A 24500-nucleotide genomic window follows, 5' to 3' on the forward strand; every position below is an offset into this window, starting at 1 on the left:
TTACTGTGAAGGGGCACAGTGGGCATTATTACTGTGAAGGGGGCACAATGGACATCATTACTGTGAAGGGGCACAATGGGGATTTCTACTATGGAGGGGGCAGAGAGGGCATTACTAGCACAGTGGGCATTACTGCAATTAAGGGGGCAAAGTGGGCATTATTACTATGAAGGGGCAAAGTGGGCATTATTGCTATGAAGGGGGCACAGTGGGCATTATTACTATAAAGGGGCACAATGGGGATGATTACTGTGAAGGGGGCACAAAGAGGGCATTACAACTGTGAAAGGGGCACAGAAAGGGCATAACTGCTGTGGGAGGGCACAATGTTGGCATAACTACTGTGAGGGGGCACACATCTGTACAAAACTACTGTGAAGGTTGTACAATGAGGGCAATACTACTGCAGGAACTGCAGGCAGAAGAATGACAGGCAAATTGGAAGGTCCGAGGTTAATACTAGTTTAAGGATATGGAAGGGTAAATCCAAAAGAATGGTTAAGTGAGAGCTGGGTCAGAGCTGGGTCAGAAGAACAGGGATTCGACTTGACTTACCTATTGATGAATATTCCACTTAGTACATTGTAATTTTTACATGCATTCTTGAATTCAGTGTCTGTGGTTCTACACAGATGTTGAGTTAAGTAATAACATGCCTACATGCTTGTGAGTGTTATGGGGGGTCTACGCGGCTAGAGGAGCAGTTGATTATCAGGAAGGAAGTGTTCATTACTTACAACTGGCTGCTCATTCAGTGGGGCTGAAGCGTTGCGTTTACATGCAGCAGTCGCCTCCACAGTATGAGACTGAGTGATCGCACATCCTCATACAGCTCCATTGTTTCTGGGCAGCTGTTTAGACAGCACAAAATGATTATTTACTTGCCTGCACGAACAACAGTTTCACCTGATGAACGAGGCTGCACCTTTAGACAGGCAGATTGTCGGGAACGAGCGTTCGTAGGAATGTTCGCCCCTGATAATCTGACCAATAATCAGGCCTTGTAAACCCGTCATAGAAAAATGCAATGAACATGAGAACTGTGAGCCGTCTACAGACCTAAAGGTTCCACTAATTTTCTTTAAATATGTTAATATCTTGTAGGAGAAAGCGAAGATACGAAAAGAAGAGCGAGACAAGCGTAAGAAGAGGCTGGATAAGATTAATACTCTCAGGGGGATGGGGTACTCTGAGACTGCCGCAGCAGAAGCGCTAAGCCAAGCTCAAGGGAATATTGACCGTGCAGTTCAGGTACATCATCCACGGTTTAAGAACGTAATGTAAAACCTTATCCACCTAAAACAATGATGTCTTTCAGTTTCCAAATCTACAAAATACCCTGTGTTCATAAGTGATTAAATCGGCTGCATGGAGCCAAGTACATTAAGTGGTTTCCAAAGTGGATTTTGGCAGAACTAAACGAGCACAGAGGTCAGATAAGCCAGAAACATGCCTCACATTGTTTTTTTTTCTGTTATTTACTGTCATTTTTTATTACAATGAAAGCAAAGATTTTAATTTACAGTACAAAACCGTTCCATTGCTTCTTAAATCAGAGGTTAGCAAGGAAGGTTACATGGAAGCTGAGCGATCATAACACTGAGTCATAGAAAATATTGCCATCATATGCCTAGGAAACAGATGTAGGGTTCTTTTACACTAGCGTTATTCTTTTCCGGTATTGAGTTCCGTCCTAGGGGCTCAATACCGGAAAAAAATGCTATAGTTTTATCCTAATGCATTCTGAATGGAGAGAATTTCATTCAGGATGTCTTCAGTTCAGTCCCTTTGTGGTATTTGGCTGGAGAAAATACTGCAGCATGCTGCGGTATTTTCTCCAGCCAAAATTCCAAAACACTTGCCGTTACCATTGAAATGTATCAATGACGCATCCGGTACCAAGTGTTCCGGAAAACCGGATCAGGTTTTCCAGTCTGCACATGTGCAGACCTTCAGAAATGCGGAAAAAATAAATACTGGATCCTTTTTTCTAGATGACACTGGAGAGACAGATCCGGAATTTCAATGCATTTGTCAGACAGATCCGCATCTGGATCCGTCTACAAATGATATCCGTTTGCATACAGATTTCCAGATCCAGCAGGCAGTTCCAGATCCACCACTCTCACCACTTTTTTGAAGTGGGCACAGCTTAGCAGAAGGGGTGGGCCGACCACAGCCTGACACAATTGATGTAATTTACCCTAGAAAACTGGTGTAAATTACAACTGAAACCTACACCAGCTCTTAGCCTGTGCATCCTAATAAATTGGTTTCATCTTTCGCCAGCAGGCTTTTGACCAACACTGCCATGTGAAATGCCAGTCATTAGTAAATTAACAATTTAAGTGACTAAAGTCATGAGCTCATATTTGGTATGTAAGTCAGTACCCATGGTTGATGCTTACTTTCTAAATATTTTCCTCAGATAATGTTGCTTGGCTTTTTTAGCCTCACACCTTGGGGCAGAGTTGTTATCTACAACGGCATTTTAGCGACAGGGAATCTGAAGTCTGAAACGCCCTTTCCCAGTCTGATCCTTGGTTCATAGATATGGGTAAAGACCACGGCACTCGTATTTAAAGTAATCAGAAATAGTTAATTTATTGTCCATCCCAAGATTGAATGTTACAACACTGGCCAACGTTTCGGTCCACCAGGACCTTGTTCACGGCCTTAGTAATATGGGTCTGGAGTGCCGTGGTCTTTACCCATATCTATATTGATCATTACCACTGAGCACCGGAAACTACATGAGGAGTGCCATCCACTACATATTATTGATCATTGGTTCAGACTACTGCCCTCTCCCTCCCCTTGCAGCTTAGCCTCCTCTGATTGGCTGCTGCGTATAAACACAAGCCCTGCACAGGCTCAGCAGGAGGTCAGTGCATAAGCAAAGCAGGAACAGAATGATTAGAAAGTGCGGACAACTAAACTTGCAGTAAGAAAAGATTACTTGGAAAGTGCTCTCCATACTGTATATTGAGGGGAACTTTTATTATTTTAAACAATTCCTCACCATTGCTCAGTTTTTTTTCTTGGTCCTTTAACACAAGGGGGTGATGGAGATGCAGCAACATTAGCAGTAGTGTTTATTATCTGTCATTCAAACCTCTGCCCTGCAAAGCCGTGTTTCTAAGAAATGGTCACAAACTGTTTGTAGTTCACAATATATCATTATTTTGAAAACTAATAAAGTAAAGTATAAAGCGTACTTTAGTTTTCAAAGAAAAATTGCATAATGACTGTATCATTGTAGAATCATAACTGTAAAGGAACAGGTCTTTATAAGGCATCCCTAATGTCTTCCTCAGCCTTATATTTGTATTATTATTTTTGTTACTGTTTGAGCTGCACAGCTAGATGCATTTCTCTTACAAGCAGTGGGTCTCTTTCTTCTTTAGAATTTGACTTTACTGTACTGCAGACACATTATTTCCCTTAAACCTACTATATTTGTTTTCTTCTAGGGAGCTCAGAAAGCTCATAAGGAGGGGGAGATCAGACTTACAAACACATAGGCGCGTCTCTGCTCCTCAGAAGCAGTGTATAGGCAGTGCTTCTAGCTCTGATATGCCCCCATTTCCTGTGAACCGTCTCCACTACTAGAGACAGATCTTGCCTAACAACAGGCAGTGGACTGTGAGACCCCTAGTGGTCGCTACTTTACACTTCTTTTTTTTTTTTTTTTTTCAGGTGGATGCCGGCAGATGTTTTGTTTTTTTTAAAAGTGATTTCGAATATTTCTAATTGCACTATTCACTAAGTTGTGTCAAAGTACAGTGACTCTTTAAAACTGTCCACTGTTCCTGCTTTGACCACTCCTAAGATAGACTATTCCACAGATTTACAGTTCTTATAGTAAAGAAACCTTAACGCCTCTGGAGACTGAACCTTTTCTTCTACAGTCGGGGGCAGTGCCCTCTTGTCTTTTTGAGGGGATTTGACACGGAACAGCTTTTACCCGTATTTTTGTGTACAGCCCTTTTATATATTTGTATAGGTTAATTAGGACCTCTTCCCAAGACTAAATACATTTAATAATTTTTATCTTTCCTTTCATAACTTAGCAGTTTAGTCGCTCTCCTTTGTACTCTCTCCAGCTCCAGGGCATCCTTTCTATAGACTGGTGTCCAGAACTGAACTGCATATTCCAGATGAGGCCGCACCAGCAGTTTGTAAAGTGATAACATTACATCCGTGTCCTATGAGTCCATGCCTCTTTTAATGCACGATGATATTCTGCTTGTCTTAGAAACAGCTGATTCCCATTGTATGCTGTTATTTAGTCTACAAGTACACCAAAATCCTTCTCTATAAGTTTGAACACTGGTTTTCTCATATTGGGCAGAGGAATCTTGTGCCCTTCCCCGTTATATTCCAGGGCCCATGTGCGACTGTGACCACCCTCTACCGCAGAGTTATGTTACTTGCATTGCTTTTGTTGTATGCATTTGCCAAGTATTTGACATTAATTGACAATCTGACCTTTTGTTAGAGAACGGATACAAAATCCACACCCTATTCTTTTCAGTATCTCAAAATAGCGATCTTCTTTTTAATCCTCTATTGAATGGAGAAGTATATTTCATGACTATAACCCGTTCCCCCCGCGCCCGGGGTGTATTTATTGATCCTGTAAAGGCAAGCCTCCATCTGTTTTTAATATGATAAATCATTGTAGGGGCCGCTATGACTTGCTCATCAACCAGAGTGTTTGAGATTTGTTTTTAGTTCTAAGATGCTATGGAGAATTTAAGTGCTGTCAGCAGAGCTGTGTTATAAGGGTACATCCACACTAACAGAAATAGCTGCCCAAAATTTCCACAGCGATTGTTCAGGGAACTGCAGCAGCAAATCTGCACCAAATTAGGCTACTTTTACATCTGTGATTTTGCTGGGCCAGCAAAAACGCATCCGGTATATAATACAACTGTCTGCATCCGTTCAGAATGGTCCTGGTTGTATTATGTCCCAAATGAACAAGACGGATCTGTTTTGTTTTTTTTGTGTCCGAAAAAACGGATCCGGCACCATTGACTTACATTGTGTTTCATGCCAGATCCGTCTTGATCAGTATCCCATGACGCACTCAGAAACGCTTCTTGCAGTGCTTTTGTGTGCATCACAGGAATGCAACGGAACAGAATGCTTTCTGGTGCACCCCCAAAGCATTAGGTTCCCACCACCATGTTTGACAGTGGGGATGGTGTTCTTTGGGTTGAAGGCTTCTCCTTTTTTACGCCAAATGAAGGCAACATCATTGTGACCAAACAATTAAATTTTTGTTTCATCTGACCATAACACAGAAGACCAGAAGTCTTCTTCTTTGTCCAGATGAGCTTTTGAGAAGGCCAAGCAAGCTTTTGTGTGCTTTATCTGGAGAAGTGGCGTCCTCCTTGGTCTGCAGTGTGCAGTATCCATTGGATTGTCTGCCTTAAGACATTGCCACCAGCAGAACCCAGATTCACCAGGATGGCCTTGGTGGTGATCCTTGGATTCTTTTTCACCTCTCTAACTATCCTCCTGGCCAGCACATGTGTCACTTTTGGCTTCCGACCACTTCCTCATTTTCCACAGTGCAGAACATCTTGTATTTTTTGCTCAAATGTAAATAAAAGCTGAGAAATGTTTTTTTTTTCCACAATAATGCCTCTTGTACATCGTCTTATTATCTTTTGGGAGACATCTATGTCATTTCCCGTAAAAAAAAATCAAAGTCAAAATTTTCCTGGGGTATGAATAACTATGGGCAGCACTGTATATATAAGTGTCTGTCTGTTCTTTATGCACAACCAAACGACTGTACCGATCTGCACCAAATTTGACAGATAGGTACATCAGGTGACTGGGAAGGTTTTAGACAGGGTATCAGCTCTCTAGGATGTTCGGTTCCTAAGAGAACAGGCAGCGACAGGGTCTAGCCTCCCTAGTATTGCGGGTGACACTAGGAAGGCTTGTCCCCGTCGTCTGCAATTGGCTACCCACACCAGGTGTTTTCATCTGCGCACGGGGAAAAGCATCGGCAGCTGTGCGGGGACCAGGAGCAACACAGGTGCCAGGGAGCAAGGTAAGTATATTGTGACTGAGGGGCCCGGGCATATGGGAGGGCATTTCAGACAACCCCTTTTAATATATATATATTTTTTATATTATGTCCATGTAATGGCACAAAAGAAATGTCTAAGAATGTTTCCTGTGAAAAATAATATCAAATACATGTAGGCTGGCTCGGAAATTAATCAGTTATTTGCAGATAGGCCCATCGCTACAACTGAAAAATTGGCCTGGTAAGGAAGGGGGATCAACTCTCCGGTAATGAAGCGGTTAAAAGGATTTAGCTTTTTTTTTTTTTTTTATAAAACTTAGGATCTACAAACTTTTACTGCTGGTCTGCAGGTGATGTTTGTGGACGGACCCTTAGATTCCCAGACTAATGATTCTGTTGCCCTTCAAGGTGTATTGAGTGATATTAATAGTGATATTGCAAATAAAATGAACCCCAGATTTACAACCCCTTCTTATAATATTCCGATACGACATGGAGAAGGCCCTGACTAGATGACTTCGCTTATTGGTTACCAAAGCAGCCTCCATAAGACAATAAACTCTGTAGCCATCAATAGAGCTCTGTTTGTGGGTGGGCTGTGATGGGGAATTGTCACCAGAAAGAAAAGTCCTCAGGTCCAATACTAGCGTACAGTCATGAGAATGATTTGTCCAAGACTGGACATTACGCTCCTGTCTGCTTTATCCTGCCAAACAGCACTAGAGCCAAGAAAAGCAAATATATTGCAATGTGTCTTCTAAATAATAAATACATGGATGCGCCAAATTAGGTTTGTATACTGAAAGTAATTAAGTTGTAATTGTCCTTTCCATGACACGTGATCATGACATCAGAAGTTATGATCGATGGGTTCTGAGAGCCCACTGATTGTGGATGTGAAGGCGCTTGCCTGAGCACTGTGCCACTTTGGCTGTGATCATCTCTCCTTGAAGAGGTGGGGTAAGATATAGAGCAGGGATCAGCAACCTCCGGCACTCCAGGTGTTGTGAAACTACATCTCCCATCATGCACACTTGCTTAGCTGTTCTCTGAACTCCCACAGAAGTGTAAGAGGCATGCTGGGAGTTGTAGTTTCACAACAGCTGGAGTGCCGAAGGTTGCTGATCCCTGATATAGAGGATAAGGTTTTATACTGGCAGTTCATATGCCAATAGAGAAGGAAGTGGCAGCATCCATGTGGGTGTTGCAACATCCCAAAAATCAAAATCACCAGCAATGTTTCAGCCTGCACAGGGGTCTTTATCAAGCAGTCTTACAACAGGCTAAGGCTACTAGCGTTTTTTGCGGATCCGTCATGAATCTTCAAAAACGCTTCTGTTACAATAATACAACCGCATGCATCCGTCATGAACGGATCTGGTTGTATTATTTCTTATATAGCCATGACTGATCAATCTTGAACACCATTGAAAGTCAATGGGGGACGGATCTGTTTTCTATTGTGCCAGATTGTGTCAGAGAAAATGGATTTGTCCCCATTGACTTACATTGTGTGCCAGGACGGATCCGATTGGCTCCGCTTCGTCAGACGGACACCAAAACGCTGCAAGCAGCATTTTGGTGTCTGCCTCACGAGCGGAATGGTGACTGAACTGAGGCATTCTGAGCAGATCAATTTCCATCAGTTTTGGACCGCTTTTGAGATCCCTGAACGGATCTCACAAACGGAAAACTGAATGTGTGCTGGAGTGAGATACACCAAATGTATTATGAGACGCAGGCTTATCTTTTGGCGGTTCATGTGGCAGAAAGCAGATCTACACCAGCTATGATCCCGCATAGATTTATGCTATAATGTATGCCAGTTTCTAGCGTAAATTATAGTAAATCTATCAGACCGCAAACCTTAAAAGTAAAAAAAATTCACAACCTGGACCCACACCAATGAAAAACATGTCAAAAGATTTATGAAATAAGAGTTACTTTTTAATAATTCTGCTTGTCAGAAACGTATTGGAAAAAAAGCCTTCCCCTTCAGCGCCTCAGCAGCTGCATCTTGACAGTATATACTGACATGGAAGTGACCTATGTATAGCAGTTTTGCTTCTCTGCAAGCGATTCTAAATATGAAGTAATTGTATTACTGAATGCATCAGTATTATGTGTATCAAGTGATTGAAAAAATAATATAGATGAAATCTAAAGCACTTTGCTTGGGCTCCCCACCGTTTTTACTAAAGATAATATCTTCCAAAAACATAGATTATTTCTAGAAAAAGTCACACTAGATGGTGATGCCTGCAAGTGCTGGAACGACCTGTAACCTTCCAAGTCTTTGGATTACAATTTGGAATAGAAATCGTAGCACATGATATCCTTCAATTCCAACTGGAACATGTGCTTTAGAGGGTTTCATAGTGTTCTTGACCTGTGTATGATGTCATGATGAAAACCCAGGAGTTGTCAGTGCATAAGAATGTAGATGGAACAGAAGCATCCCTTAAGTGGACCTGTCATACCAGATTAAGAAACAAACCCTTTGTAGTTACCTAGGACTGGACCAGTATGAAATTACATGAATAAACATATAGGAGGGAATTTATGAAAGTTTTTACATGGTGTAGAAAAGATACCAATCTTTGCACAAGCCTCAGTTTGCGCAAACATTTGCAACTCTTTGCCATTTTACTCCACACTAAAAAGTGGGATGGGGTTGTCCAACAGATTTAGTATTACATACACCAGTTTTCTGGCACATTTCTGGTTACATCTGAAATCTAGGAGCTGGCATATATTCAGCTTTTGGTGACCGGACCTGTCGCAATGCGCCCAAATTATTAATGGTTATGGGCCTCTTAATAAATTTGTCCCATGCCACCAAATTAGATGAAGACTGGCATTAGAAATTCACCCATTGAGAATAAAAAGTTAAAGGGATTATCTCCCCATTGACAGCCCCTTCTAAAACACCGCCGCTGGGCGACCATCTGATCATCCTGAGTCCAGCTGAATTTGCTGAGGAAAGCCATAATCAGCCTATCGTTTCCACTGCAGTAACCCATGGTTCTATATGATTGGCTTGTTTTTTGTCATTTAATTTATGTGAAATGAAGTATTTCTTCTTGCTATAACAGATTCTCCTTGATAATCCGGAACTGCTAATCCCACATGATGATCCGCCTGGCAGTGACTCATACACTGTGTCTCAAGAGAATATTGATCAGGTAAGAGTGCTTAATTATCTTCTGTAATAGTCCAAATTCCTTCCTAAATTCTTTCAGAGTAACCAGAAGACAACAACAGGCATCGACTGAATAGGTCATAAATGTATGGTCTCTGGGGGTCTGACTGCATGGACCCCCACTAGCACGAAAGGGTCTGTTATGTAGCTAGACTACAGATTGCCGCAGCCAAGGCAATGGTTAAAACTGCCTCCCAGTGTGCCTTATCAACAACCAGGGGGTCCTTGGCTGTAGAATGCGCCCATCTTTTAATAGAGGCAGTTTTTTTTTTTTTTTTATATACAGACTACATTCATATTCTTACCTTAGTGTGATGTAATATATACACCAAAATATTATTACTGTGGAGTCTACTAATCTTTAAATTCTGATAAACCAGTTATGGACAATGGTTGTGGACCCACTGTTCCAACTAACCAGTTTGACGTTGAGCTAGACCTGAGGGTGTTATGTTACCTCTTGGAATAGTACTGGTGTAGTTGGCAGCTGACACACTGGGTCAGAAGCACCAGTGCAGGGCACCAAAAGCACTGGCAAGACCATAGACAGAACCAGGCAAGGACAAACAGGCAGAGAACTTGCAAAATCCACGGAACAGACTTCACAACACAATTCAGACATAGACACATGCAAGATGGTAACAGGCACAGAACTCTAGGAAACTGTTCAGACACAACAGGTCCAGAAATAGGAACTTGTCAAGGTAGGTCAGACAAGAACTGGAACTTGGGAATTCATTGCAAAACAGAACTAGGAGAGAATTTAGGCCACAAGTGAAACAGACTCAAGAGCACGGCAAAGAGAACTTGGACAGAATTCATCCACACACAGGCAAAATTCACGGAAACAGATATCACAGAATCCAGACACAGAATGTGCAAAAATCCAACAGAATCAATGCTGCGCAACCAGGGCAGGTCACAGAACTCAAGCAACATATATCAGACTGACCCTCAGGAAATATATAGCACATATGCACAATTCGCTTCACAAGAAAACAACTCCAGGGTACAGTGGCAAAATGAACCGCCATTGAACACAATGGCCTCAGTTCAAACCCACAAGCTACTGTTTCTGGTGCACACAGTACAGTGGCAACAAGAAAAAGGCCATAGTAACAACAGCACTTTTATCTATAAAGATGCTCAATGATAATCAAAGGTTTTACAGGACCAGAAGACAGAGCAGAAAAGGAACTAGTGGAAATTTGGAACAATGTGGCCCCATGTACCTATAGCAGCGCTATTACTGCTCTGTACCTCAGGTCTTAGCATTACATTGTACTTTTCTATGATGGCCCAATAAACTAGCATATAATAATCCAGCACCTCTCAGGTGTCATTAGTACTAGATTAAAGGAACATTAGCGCATTTCTGATTCCAAGAAAGCCTTATGTAGACATAAATATATAGTATCATGGTGTGGGAAAGTTTTTTGGCAGTGAACTAATGTATTCTGTCCAGTTCCAGGCTATCGTGTAACAGGGTTTTAGGTTTCACAGTAACCACCTGGATGTTACAATCCAGAACATCTTTCTTTCTAATCTGTGTATTGCTTTGCACATCATGGAGCGGATTAGATTTACAGAAATGCTGATGTAGCAGAGTGTCAGTGCTCTAGAGAGTGCTGATAAATAGGACATGTTAAATACACATAAGGAGGTAATAAAGACCATTTGGCCATTACTTGCAAAATAAGAAGAAAGCGAGGCAGATTAGCCAAAGATTTATCATCCATGGATCAAAGGTGAACTTTTTCCGTTTATTTTTGGTGCCAGTGTCCCTTTCCCTCATACACACAAGTGTTTTTTATACTTCTTGTTTGCATTCCTGATGAACATATGAACATTACAGCATTTCTTCAGCAAGCATTATTAGACATACTAGAGAAAGTAACCGTAAGCCGAAATTACTAGATAACATGGCTTTACGAGGACAATCAGCTTGTTCCTGCCAGTCTATCTCATTAACCGATCCACAACCACAATAGATTATTTATGTTGACACAATACACAATGATATGGATTCGGCTCTAGCATCATTAAGCAAACAATGCCTCTGTCTCGAGATAGCCTTACATATATGTGTATTTATGTGTGTGTATGTATGTATGTGTGTGTATGTGTGTATATATATATATATATATATATATGTATATATACATATATACACACACAAAACAAGAAGGGGGGGGGTCAGCACATCCCAGTACATAGGTGCACGTCTCTATGGCTGAAAATACATATAGAACAACAACGATATGATATTGCTGACCTATCCTGAGGACAGATCATCAATATTTAGGTCCCAGAAAACCCATTTAAGATATTTATGCATTTTTAATAGCTGCATACTTGATTTGGATGGATTAGTTGAGAGGCTACTCATATGTGCCATAATACCGACCATGAAATTCAGGAAGTGTAGGTCCCACATGCATGCTGGGCCCCTTTTGGTTTATATCTCTATGGTATAAACCAACCAGATATAAACCAAAAGGGGCCCAGCATGCATGTGGAACCTACACTTCCTGAATTTCATGGTCGGTGTTATGGCACATAACAGGTGAGTTTAGTGTTAGGACCCGTCTTATAGAGATCGCCTTGGCGTGCGGCAGACGGGCTCAAATAATTTTGTACAAAATGTATTTTCTAAGCATCTCTAATTTATTAGCATAACATTTGCAATATAATATACCTTTGTACTTTATTTGGTTTGTAGAGCGCTGTTGCACTATGTGTTGTTCTATGTGTGTGTATATATATATATATATATATATATATATATAGTTCGAACCCAACAGTTTTGAAAGGATCAGTTGATCTTATGTGTAGCCTCTCAACTAATCCATCCAAATCAAGTATGCAGCTACTAAACATGTATGAATATCTTAAAGGGGTTTTCTGGGACGTAAATATTGATGATCTGTCCTCAGGATAGGTCATCAATATCATATCGTTGAGGGGGTGACTCCCGGCACCCCTGCCAATCAGCTGTTTGAAAGAGCCATGGTACCTGGACAAGTGCTGCAGCAGCCTCTTCATAGTGTACCAAGCATGTAGATTGTATACTGGCTGAGCTTGATATTGTAGCTTTGGCGATGTGACACAGGCCATGTGACCAGTGGACTTAACTTAGAAGACCAAGAAAGAGGCCTCTGTGCTCACCTAAGCGCCACAGCCCCTTCCAACAGCTGATCAGCAGGGGTGCCAGTAGTCTGATTCCCATTGATCTGATATTAATAACCTGTCCTGAGGACACGTAATCAGTTTTTTTTACATCCCGGAGAACACCTTTAAGCAGGGGCGTTGCTAGGGTCTCAAAAGATCCGGGGCACAAGCCCCAATAAATATGTTGCCCCCCCACACACACACACTTTGCTGTACTTGCTATACAGCAGCACTTACCTGTCACATCCAGGGCCTCCAGGTGACGTCTCCTCTCTGTCATCATCTTCTCTGTAGATCTTCTCCACTCGGCTTGGACACTTCTCTCAGCCGCCTCGTCTCTGCAGAGTGTGACAGACAAACATCTTAGCTTCCTCGCATTCTATCATTATCCCCCAACTGGTGTCCCCACAGTCTTATCCTGCTGCTTGGTGTGCCCCCCCCCCCCAGGGGTGTAGCTATAGGGGGTGCAGAGCTAGCAGTCGCTACCGGGCCCAGGAGCCTGAGGGGGCCCAAAGACACTTGTGCCGCATAAGAAGACTCACAAAGCACTGAGGGAAGGGGAGCCCAAGCTGAACTCTTGCACCGGGGCCCATGAGCCTTTAGTTACACCCCTGCTCCCCCCAATACCTCCAAATACTATCCTGAAGAAACATTACTGCCCCCCATAGTAATAGTGCTCCTCATAGTCCCACCAATAGGAATTCCCTTCTAGAATGCCCTCATTAATACAAACAAATGCATCCGTTCAGGACCGATTCGTTTGTATTACATTTGAAGTCCCAATACGGATCCGTCCTGACTTACATTGAAAGTCAATGGGGGACGGATCCATTTACAATTGCACCATTTTGTGTCAATGCAAGGGGATCCATCCCCATTGACTTGCATTGTAAGTCTGGACGGATCCGTTTGGCTCCGCAAGGCCATGCGGACACAAAAACGCTGCGTGCAGCATTTTGGGGTCCGCCTCCAAAACGGAATGGGAGGGCTGTACGGAGCCGAACAAATGCATTCTGAATGGATCCGCATCCATTCAGAATGCATTGGGGTTAAACTGATGCATTTGGGGCTGCTTGTGAGAGCCTTGAAACGGATCTCACAAGCGGATCCCCAAACGCAAGTGTGAACATAGCCTAAACATTAATTCCCATGTACATAAACATAATTCTCCCCACCATCCCCTTTCAACATACAGTCTCATGTAAATAACATCACTACCTCCCCCAGCCACCTCAAGCACACAGTTCCATGTCAATAACATCCCTCCCTTCAGCCCTAACATACATCCCAGTTAAATAACTACAACTCCCAGCATCTGCCTCTCCCTTAACTTACCTCTCCCCATGTACAGATATCAGCATTAGGCTCCTTCTCCTCTTCACTCTGGTCCAATCCTGCACTGGTCACATGATGGTGACATCATCCAGGTCATCCTATCACAGCCTGTTTTTCTGATCCCATGACCTGTGATGTCACCACAGGTCCTTCACCTCTTTCCAGTATAAGATTCAATTGTATTGCCGTTCTGTGTACGGCAATACAGTTATATCTAGCAGGCAGGCAGGACATTTGGGGCATGGGACAAAACATCCGGGGCCCAGGCCCCGAATATTTTAACCTAGCGACGCCCCTGCCTTTAGGTCTATTGAGAGTAAACCAGAATACACTCACAGTTCAAACCTTGTCACTTGAGCAAAAAGTATCACATAAGCAAAATCCAGAGAGTCTAGCCCTTCTGTAGGCAAATGATACCTTAAAGGGGTTCTCCAAGAATTAAGAAAATAAAATTTAGTGAAAATACTTAAATATTACTTTATTATAAATATATTCCTAAATATATTTCATTAGTTAGCGTGGCTTGTTTTGTCTGGGGAGCAATCATCAGGGGAAATAAATAATAAGTTATTTCACAACACTGAGCTAAAGAGTTGCCTCATCCTCCTCTATGCTCTGCTTGTCTGGGATTATGGTCCTGAATACAGTTTAATATGATCTTCAGCAGAATCTCTGTAGGATTGGAGTTCATGAGGAGACATGAAGTACAGAGAGGAGGGTTGGGGACGTGGCTAGGAGAAGCAGCAATTGTATGCAGTCTCCATTACCACAGCCCCACATTATCACAGTCTGTCCTGTCAGTCCTCTCTCTACTTCATGTCTCCTCATAAACGCTATTTCCATAGAGAATCTGCTGAAGATCTTATCAGTTGTATTCAGGATCATAATCCCTGACAAGTAGGAAAGGAGGATGAGGCAGCTCTTCTGCTCAGTCTTGTGAAGTAACTTGTCCTTCTGTGTGATTAGGACAGGTTTTGTCTGTACTAATAGGATGGCGGCCATTTTATTTCTCCTAATGATTGCTCCCCATAAAAAACAAGCCATTATAACTAATGAAAATATTTGGGAATATTTTTATAATTAAGTAAAATTTAAGTATGTTAATTTTCTTAATTCCTTGAGAACCCCTTTAAGGTCTACATAACTATTGTCTGCATTACACATTCATTTCCAACTTCAGACTTAGAAATCAGAAAAGGTATTCAGAAGACACACGTGTCACAGTCCCTTTTTTTTTCAAGCTATGTCTCGGCATTGAACCCTCACTTTAATTGAATTATATAATTTATGTTAAACTATTCTATGTACGGTAGTTATCTTTAAACCTGATAATTTCTACTCTGTACAGAATCACTATCTGATGAATAGGTTTGATTTTTCTGTACGGTTACATGAATATAATATAACTCCACATCTCTTTACTTCCTAGCTGGTGTATATTGGGTTTTCCCCTGAGGCAGCAAAGGCAGCCCTCCAGCTTTTCATGGGTAATGTTGAATTGGCTTCTCAGATTCTGGCTCACCACCAAGGAATGCTCCCTCCTCATCTTTTCCAAGACCTGGACAAGCCAAAGGAGTCCCATGCATCCTCGTCAGAATCTGCAGGTGTAGTAACTATAAAGCTAAGCTGTATGGAGAATTGTTCTATATATTGCCCGATACGAAGGTTTGCACAAGAGGCATGGAGTGAGCTGTGTTTCATGGTGTGCCACTATTTCCCTGCACTTGTCAATAGACATTGCATGTGACGTTACTGCATGGGATAATTGAAGAGAGGGAAACCTGGCAAAGATTTTTCATTGTGGTTAAGGAGCTTTTAGTGTTCACTAACTTTCCACACAACTTTGCATACATCAGTAGTACAGGCTAATATAAGAAAGTTGACCCTTTCTCCACTTACCAGCAATTTTCCTCTTCCGCCCTTTTCTAAACTAACATTCACTATGAATTGTCTGCTGAAATCGATCTCAGACCAAGACAGACTAAACAATCACATTACATCCGCCCATAAAGGTCTTTGGAGAGGGGAGGTGGGAGGCATAGTGAGCTACAGTGAGAGACACAGGCAGTAGACCAGCTAATAGCAAGTGTTATATCTCACTCCAAGTGCTTTATTCACACCACTGCAGCTCAGTACTTTATAATGTCCTATGTAGTGATTCTGAGTGAATCAGAGACAGAGAGCAGGATCTCTTGCTTTCTCTCTGTGCAGTCTTTGGGATACATAACAGCATCCAATCTCCACCCTCTAGTTCGGGGAAAACTGAAGAAGCCTGCAGATGAGGGAACTGCTAAAAATGCATAATACTAGTCATTTAATGGCCTGAAATACATATGTGGCAGCTTATCCTGAAAAGCCATCTGAAAGTTTAGGCACCCTTAAAGTAAGGCAATCAGCTGGGAGCTAGCTGCATATAAAATCTACAGGACTGTCGGAACAATCCAAAGTAATTTTATGATCTTGGTCCGTGGTACTCCAACCCTTACCATTATCTTCACATTTGGTTTTTACTTTACAAATATACAAATTCTGCATCTTCCTTATAAATACAGGTTCCATCGACCAGCCTGATCCCTATCATTTCATCCTTTGCTTTAGTCATCTCCTAGTTAGGAAACGCAGCTGAAAGTTACTTTGCCTCAACCACAGATTTAAATAATCTCTGTACAATTACTATAGAACCTTTTTTTCCTTTTGTTTCTCAGGGACAAGCACGTCATTTTATAACGAGCCAGATATTGATCCAGTTAAAGAAATTTTGGATGATATTCCTGAACATGAAGAGGATTATCTGGATTTAACCTTAGAGCAAGAAGGGCTCGTTCTTGCTGAATATCTTTCTTACCTTGAAAAGATCTGATATATGTGGTGTTTGTATAAACTCAAAAGACGACTTGTTTTCTTAGGAGCATTTCTATTGTTATTCTTTTTAAGGCACCTTATTTTGATGATTTTTATGTGTGGCTGATGCTGCTTTCATTTAAGGGGATTGTGTCATGAAAGACACCAGTGTCCGGCCTTGTGAAGACAGAAAATGCTCCAGCTCACCCTCTATTTCCAGGACGCACTGTAATGCAGGCTCACACGTAATGCAGGCTCACAGTAAAGGAAGGAGGATTCCTTGTCCATTCCAGAATAAAACGAGCCATGATTAAGACTCTTATGTATGGGTCGAATTGCATAAGCAGTGTCCAGGTGTATGGACATGGAGCTTAACTTTGCTGAATAAAAATTGTTTTTATTGTGGAGTGGACCCTAGAAATCCTTCCTTATCTAACTGTTGTGACTCCTGTCAGTCACTTGAATGAAGTGGCAGCGGCCATTATACTCCGTAGCCTGTTCTTCTAATCTGACATTGGTACCATATCCTAGTGAAACAATTCTACCACTCTGATCACATTACACATATATTGTAGCACAATGTAGTATTTTAGTATGATCCAATGCAGTGAGCAAGCACTTTTGATATAATCCTTCACCAGCAGCTGCCCTAAGGATTTGTATGCAATGTATGCTGACTGCAGCCTTCTTGCTACAATATATCTGATAATAGTATTGGAATTCTAGTAACAGACTATCTAATTCAAGCTATTTCCTTTACTGTACAATATCGTTTGGCATGTGGAGAACAGATTAATTTGGTAAATTCTTCATCACTCTGTACAATGTACTCAGCTAGTGGCAGTTGCATTTGTTTTTTTTTTAGTTACCAGACTCTTTCCCTTTAAATATGAGTCCATTGTTAATTGACGGTTTTGTAGTGGCATTTTGAGTATCATTTAAAATAGTTACTTCTTCAGAAAGTCAGGTCTGCATTTGGCAAAGTTTACATATGAATTTTGACAATTTAAAGGAATTATCCGACCTTGGAACCAACAATCCCTATGGTCCTAACACCAGTCATCTCTCGCGGTCCTGCTGCCGGCTACAAGGCTGGACAACCTCTTTAATCAACCATGTAAAGATTTCCAAATATATCACATATTGGAGAATATATCGCGTACCTGGAGAAGGACTTTTTGACAATAAGCAGATGTTAAAGTGCCCGAGTTCTGGAACCCCCAGCACTCAGCTGTAATGTTTGAAGAAACTTGGCAGAAAGGGCACCTTCACACACTGCAGACTTTCTGCAACTGGAGATCAGTTCCATTCTTCTGATTGGGAATGTTTTGGTGGTAAGCTCATAGCCCTATTCAAATGAATGGAATTGATTTTCAGTTGCAGAAATTTCTGGAAAAAAAAGTGCCACATGTGAAAGCACCCTACATGGCAGATTTACTTGCAGAATATTTATGAGACTGAAAATCGGTTACATTCATTCGAATCATGTCTTTTTTGTGGTGAGCACATGGATTTTTACAAGCTTTATTAAGGTGAATGAAACTGATTTTCTACAGCAAAATCTACCGCATGTGAAGGCGCCTTTATTCTACCTGCACATGGGTGCATGTAGTCTTGCAGAAATTCCACACCAATTTCCAAGTGGATTTTTGTGCGTTTCCGCACCAAATACACATCAAAATCCGCACAAGTTACTTGTGGATTTTGCTGCAGATCTCACTCTCAAACTATTGACATGTTTTCAAAATCCGCACGGCAGGTCAATTTCCTCATGGAAGAAAAAAAAGCAAAGTGTACATTAGATTTATAATTAATAGCATTAGATATATTGAACCAGTTAATGCAAAGCCAACATAAATTCATAGAAAGCATATACACTTAAAACATAACTTTTAATAAATTACTAATATAAAAAATGCCCACATAGAGCTGATATTAAATACCCCAAAATATTGCTGCTGAAGATATACAGATAGAGGTGAGGGCAGGGGAAATAATAGTTAGACCAGGGTCCGGGTATAGGGAGATTCTGTCCCTGATTAATTCTTATCTTCTGGCTCAGCCCTGAGGAACACCCAGATGGTAGGTGCCCTCTGTCCCCGAACCTAGGCCTAATCAGGGACAGAATCTCCCGATACCCAGACCCTGGTCTAACTATTATTTCCCCTGCCCTCACCTCTGTGTATTTTCAGCAGCAATATTTTTGGGTATTTAATATCAGCTCTATGTGGGTATTTTTTATATTAGTAATTTATTAAAAGTTATGTTTTAAGGGTATATGCTTTCTATGAATAAATGTAAATTAGATTTGTCTGATCTCATCCACTTTGCTGGTACTGTATTATGATGTGGTTTTAAACGCTTCAGCTACCTACACAGGTTGCGGATTTTGCACAGTTTTTCCGCGGATTCTCGTGTGGGAAAACCGTGCACAATCAGCAACCTGTGCAGGTAGCCTAAGTGTTTAACTTCCCTACTGCACCAACAAAGGAAAAATAAAGCATTACACAGTACTCATTCAAATCAATTGGTTGTTTGAGTAAAGCCTCATGCACAAGTCCGTGAAACACTGACCTGGATTTGTTCTGAGTGCAGGAGCGCACGGCGTCATTGGTTGCTATGACGCTGTGCGGTTCCTGCTGCCGCCGCAGTACAGCAATACACTGGCATAGATCATACCAGTGTATCACTGTACTGCGGCGGCAGCAGGAAGCGCACGGCGTCATAGCAACCAATGACGCTGTGCGCTCCAGTACTCAGAAGAAATCCAGGCCGGTATCACACGTTCCGTGTTTCACGGAAGTGTGCATGAGGCTTAATGCAGAACAGGACAGGTCTTCCGTCCGGAGAGACACTGTTTTACAAACAGGGGTTGTCTAAAGCTCCAGCCAGTACTTGAACATGACGTTACCTAGTCGAGGGCCTCAGGGGCGGTGTATGACGCAGAAATTATAAACATAAGGCAAAACGCTGTCACATCACAGACACCAGCAGCACCTTACGGACCTCATTGACTTGTAATAATCCATTGAGTTCCACCTAAATGTGTCTATTTTTCCATTAAATTTCTCTCTCCTTTGCAGAGCCTGACAAAGTTTTCCAAGAGTTTTATGGAAATGTATAGCCTCAACAAGCTAAAGCAAGTGCGTGTTCGCACCAGGACTTTATTTGAGCAATATCGTTTTTCATTTGTTTTACCATTATACTTAATAATTGTATACCTCATGTTAAAAGCTTCACCTGTTTGTACTGCTCTCCCCAAACCCTACCTAGTGCTATCAGCAGTTTAGCATGGTCAAAACTTCTGACAGTGCCTTTAAGAGGGTCAGATTGTGCAAATTGGTTTGGAAGCACACCTTTTAACATACACAAATCACATAAGTGCCTTACAATAGTATAGTTCATGTACTGAGTTAGACATACCAGTTTGCACTGTCTTTTTGAATTGCTTATCATTTTCAGTAATTGAAATCTCTGATAAATAATTTTGCTTCGGTATATGTAAGATAATTCAACTTTGCCTACAGTTTACATAAAAAATATATATTTTTGTACACAGCTCATGTGCAGACACGTGTCGCTATGTCCTGTGTAAAGACTGATCCTGCAGTCATGTTTTATTCTCTTCAATTCCGTCCGCCATGTCATAACCCACAGGCAGATGGGGAGAGTAACGGTACTGCTACTGGTTAGTTTACTCTGCAGATTTTATTTTATTTTTGCAGTGAGTGGTGGAAGTTTCTTAAAATGTCATCCACTTTACGAGTACTATACAATGCTGCAGATTTTATTTTATTTTTGCAGTGAGTGGTGGAAGTTTCTTAAAATGTCATCCACTTTACGAGTACTATACAATGCTGCAGATTTGCCGCACAAAAATCCATGACAGCAAATTTGCTGTGAATCTGCTACTTGTGAACCCACATTAGGGGCCATTGACACGTCCGCAAAATGGGTCCGCATCCGCTCCGCAATTTTGCGGAACAGGTGCGGACCCATTCATTTTCAATGGGGCCGGAATGTGCTGTCCGCATCCGCACTTCCGTTCTGCAAAAAAATAGAACATGTCCTATTCTTGTCTGCGGACAAGAAAAGGCATTTTCTATGAAAGTGCCGGCGATGTGCAGTCCGCAAAACGCACATTGCCGGTGTCCGTGTTCTGTGGATCCGCAAAACACATACGGACGTGTGAATGGATGCTTAAAGTGTAACTGCCGTTTCTTTTTTGTTTTGCTAATGTGTAGGAAACATTTTTGTAATATACTTTATTTAGGGAAAATGTTTATTTGTTGTAGAAATCTGCGGCTGAAATGTCCCTTAGCAGCGCTCTTTCAAACGAGCGTTACTAAGGGACATCCGTCTTCTATCAGCATAGGAGAGATGGGCTGTTCGGGAGCTGCGGGCCTCTGCCCTGCTCCCTCACAGCCTGGTGGGCTCAGGACCACCCTTTTCTGTTTAAAAAGTATATATACATTCCCTTTTTTTTATTTTTTATATATAATCTGAAATTGTACACTATTGAATATGCTCACTGATCAGTGCTGTCAGTGAGCTTTGCCACTGCACTCCTGGCGTGCTGACTAATGAACCAGCTGCGGGGAGTGATTCCTGACTAAGCGGTAAGCGCTCACTACAGGGAGGCAAGGGGAAGCTGCTATACAGTGTATATAGGTACATAACTGTCGTTCCCCTCCTGCCTCCCTGCACTGCCTGTAGTGGGTGCTTACCGTTCGGTCAGGCATCGCTCCGGCTGCTTCATTAGTCAGCACGCCGGGAGTGCAGGGGAAAGCTCAATGACTGCACTGGTCAGCGAGCATATACATATTGTGTACAAGTTCATATTTTATAAAAAGAGGGAATATATATTTACTTTATAAACACCTAAAACTCTTTTTCTCCACAAGGCTGTGAGGGAGCAGCAGGGCAGGCAGAGGCCCGCAGCTCCCGCACAGCCCGTCTCTCCTATGCTGATACAAAACGGATGTCCCTTAGTAACGCTCATTTGAGAGAGCGCTGCTAAGGGACATTTCAGCCCCAGTTTTCTACCACAAATAAACGTTTTCCCTAAATAAAGTATATTACAAAAATGTTCCCTGTCACTGTCCCTACACATTAGCAAAATTAAAAATGAAACCGCAGTAACTCTTTAAGGCTGCTTTCACACAAGCCAGTTCAACACCTTGACCTCCTGACCTCCCTAGCACTGATGGGGTCAGATAGCATTATATTGATTTATGATGCTATGTAACCCTTACAGTTCTGGAATGTAATGTATAACACTGACATAATACTGTCAGTGTTACTCAATACATTCCAGAACTCTAAGGGTTACATAGCAGACACATGCTGCGAGTTCAGTGCGTGGAACTCGCTTGTGTGAAAGCAGCCTTAGGCTGGGTTCACACGGGCGTGTCCGGATTAGGTCCCGCGTGATTAGGTACGCAATTGCAGTCAGTTTTGACTGCGATTGCATTCCGATGTTCAGTTTTTCTCGCGTGGGTGCAATGTGTTTTGCACGCGCGTGATAAAAAACCGACTTTGGTACCCAGACCTGAACTTCTTCACAGAAGTTAAGGTTTGGGTTCGGTGTTGTGTAGATGTTATTATTTTCCCTTATAACATGGTTATAAGGGAAAATAATAGCATTCTGAATACAGAATGCTTAGTAGGTGGTCAATTGATTGAGGGTTAAAAAAAATTAACTCACCTTCTCCTCTTGATCGCGTAGTTCCCGGTCTCTTCTTTACTTCTTTAATGATGAACTACCAGCTAAAGGACCTGTGGTGACGTCAGATCACATGCTCCAATCACATGGTCCAGTAAAGAAGAGACCAGGAACTACGCGATCAAGAGGAGAAGGTGAATACATTTTTTTATTTTTTTTAACCCTCAATTGACCACCTACTAAGCATTCTGTATTCAGAATGCTATTATTTTCCCTTATAACCATGTTATAAGGGAAAATAATACAGTGAATAGACTGTCACCTAGCAACCATGCGTGAAAATCGCCCCGCATCCGCACTTGCTTGCGGATGCTTGCGATTTTCACTCAGCCCCATTCACTTCTATGGGGCCTGCGTTGTGTGATAAACGCACAATATAGAGCATGCTGCGATTTTCACACAACGCATAAGTGATGCGTGAAAATCACAGCTCATGTGCACAACCCCATAGAAATGAATGGGTCCAGATTCAGTGCGGGTGCAATGCGTTCACCTCCTGCATTGCACCCGTGTGGAAATCTCGCCCGTGTGAACTCAGCCTTACTCATGCCTGCAGGATCAGACCACAGACAGGGTTTGTTTACAGTCTGTACCTGTAGAGACACATTGACCTGCACTGGAGCTGTATACACTAAATCGTATAATATGTTTAAAGGAGACCATTTGCAAAGTTGTTTTTTTATTTTAGTTCTTAGGATCAGTAAATCTGAAGGACAGCATGTGTACAGACCCTTTAAAGGTCATAAGGCAGAAATGTGTTCACAAGTTCAGATTTTATGGCATTCTAACCAGCAGTTAGGATACAGCTGTCTACAGCGGAAATCTTTGTTTAATAGTAAAATCAAGTGTAAACTAAAGTATGATTAATATTAGTATATTAATATGCTTGTTTTATCGATTACCGTAATTTCTATTGATCTACAATGAAGATAGTTGAATGCGGAGAGACTTTGCAGAAGAGGCTAATAAAACAGTCACTAAACTGTTGGCTTCACAGCCAGTATTTATGAAGCACAATGCAGTGTTAAAAACGTCTCTTTGAAATAAAAAAAAAAGTATTAATAGTCACCATTCCTTGAATTCTCCACTTCTACAGTTTCTTACACGTCACTTTGGAGGCTACTGAGTAATGATGGTGTAGGTTTCACCATCATAAAGTATACCTCCTTTTATCCATTTACAAACCTCTGCTGTTGTTAACTTCATTCACTTGCAGGCTACACACACCATCCAATTCACCATAGAGGGAGATTAAAAGGACTCTCAGATACCTGAATCACTGAAGAGCAATAAGGAGAGACTCCAGGATAGGGCGGCCTTTCTCAAGGCAGGTGGTCTGTAATTTTTAGCGCACTTAGGGACAGTGCTAGTTTCTCTCTCTTTTCCTATCCCATTTTTCCCATTTGTCCAGGGTATATGTATTTATCACTATGGCACCACTTATTATAGGTAAAGACCCTATTAGATTGGATGATTTTTGGGCCAATTATTGGGAACAAGCATTAATTGGAACACTAGTTTCTGATATTTGGCTCGTATAAGCGATTAGCCGATGAACGAGCAACTGCTCATTCATCAGCTGATGGGTATCTTTCATCAGGATGTGTAATCTGGGATGTGCTGCCAATAATGAATTGAACAGAATGAAGGAGGAACGATTGTTACCACAATTGTTCCTTCCCCATTCAGTTTGCATCAGCCTGTGTAATCAGGCCTCTGCCAACAAGCGCCAAAGGGTGTATTCTCATCCATCAGCGCTGAAGTGTAAAACCACCTTTAGGCTGTGTTCACATTAAGTTTTTGTTCCACATTTAACACATATACATAACGTCTACAATAAACAGATGCCTCCCACGGCTTCCATATTTGTCAGGGGAATTTGTCACCATAGGGTTCCATTTGCAAAAAAAAAAAAAATGCTTAACGTGTATTTTTTGCTGCACTCTGCAAGATGGAAAAGCGTAATGTTCTACATTTTTGCATCCTTGCTGCCTGATGTATATATTAAACGTGGGACAAAAACATTATGTGGGCTCAATTTAATGCAGACCCATTTCTAGTGCTTTGCAGTTTGCTGCTTGTGTATTTGACAAAGATTTTTCAGGTAAGACTGCCTTTAATTACATAATGTGACGCATTCACAGAGGTACTGCTCAAGATGTTTATTTTTTTTA

At 41.6% G+C, this 24500-nt stretch overlaps 1 protein-coding gene across 3 annotated transcripts in view; it reads left to right on the forward strand.

Moving 5' to 3' along the window:
- The window catches only part of NUB1 (negative regulator of ubiquitin like proteins 1), a 98758-nt gene extending 80770 nt beyond the window's left edge, over positions 1-17988 (forward strand). For all 3 annotated transcript variants that reach the window (XM_044294458.1, XM_044294459.1, XM_044294457.1), the window contains exons 12-15: positions 1105-1251; positions 9148-9237; positions 15190-15364; positions 16466-17988. In XM_044294458.1, the coding sequence (XP_044150393.1) occupies positions 1105-1251; positions 9148-9237; positions 15190-15364; positions 16466-16620 (567 nt within the window). In that variant the 3' untranslated portion in view covers positions 16621-17988. The remainder of the gene's footprint in view (positions 1-1104; positions 1252-9147; positions 9238-15189; positions 15365-16465) is intronic.
- Positions 17989-24500: the final 6512 nt, after the last annotated feature.

Source organism: Bufo gargarizans, chromosome 5 (assembly GCF_014858855.1).
Source record: "Bufo gargarizans isolate SCDJY-AF-19 chromosome 5, ASM1485885v1, whole genome shotgun sequence".
Taxonomy (NCBI): Eukaryota; Metazoa; Chordata; class Amphibia; order Anura; family Bufonidae; genus Bufo; species Bufo gargarizans.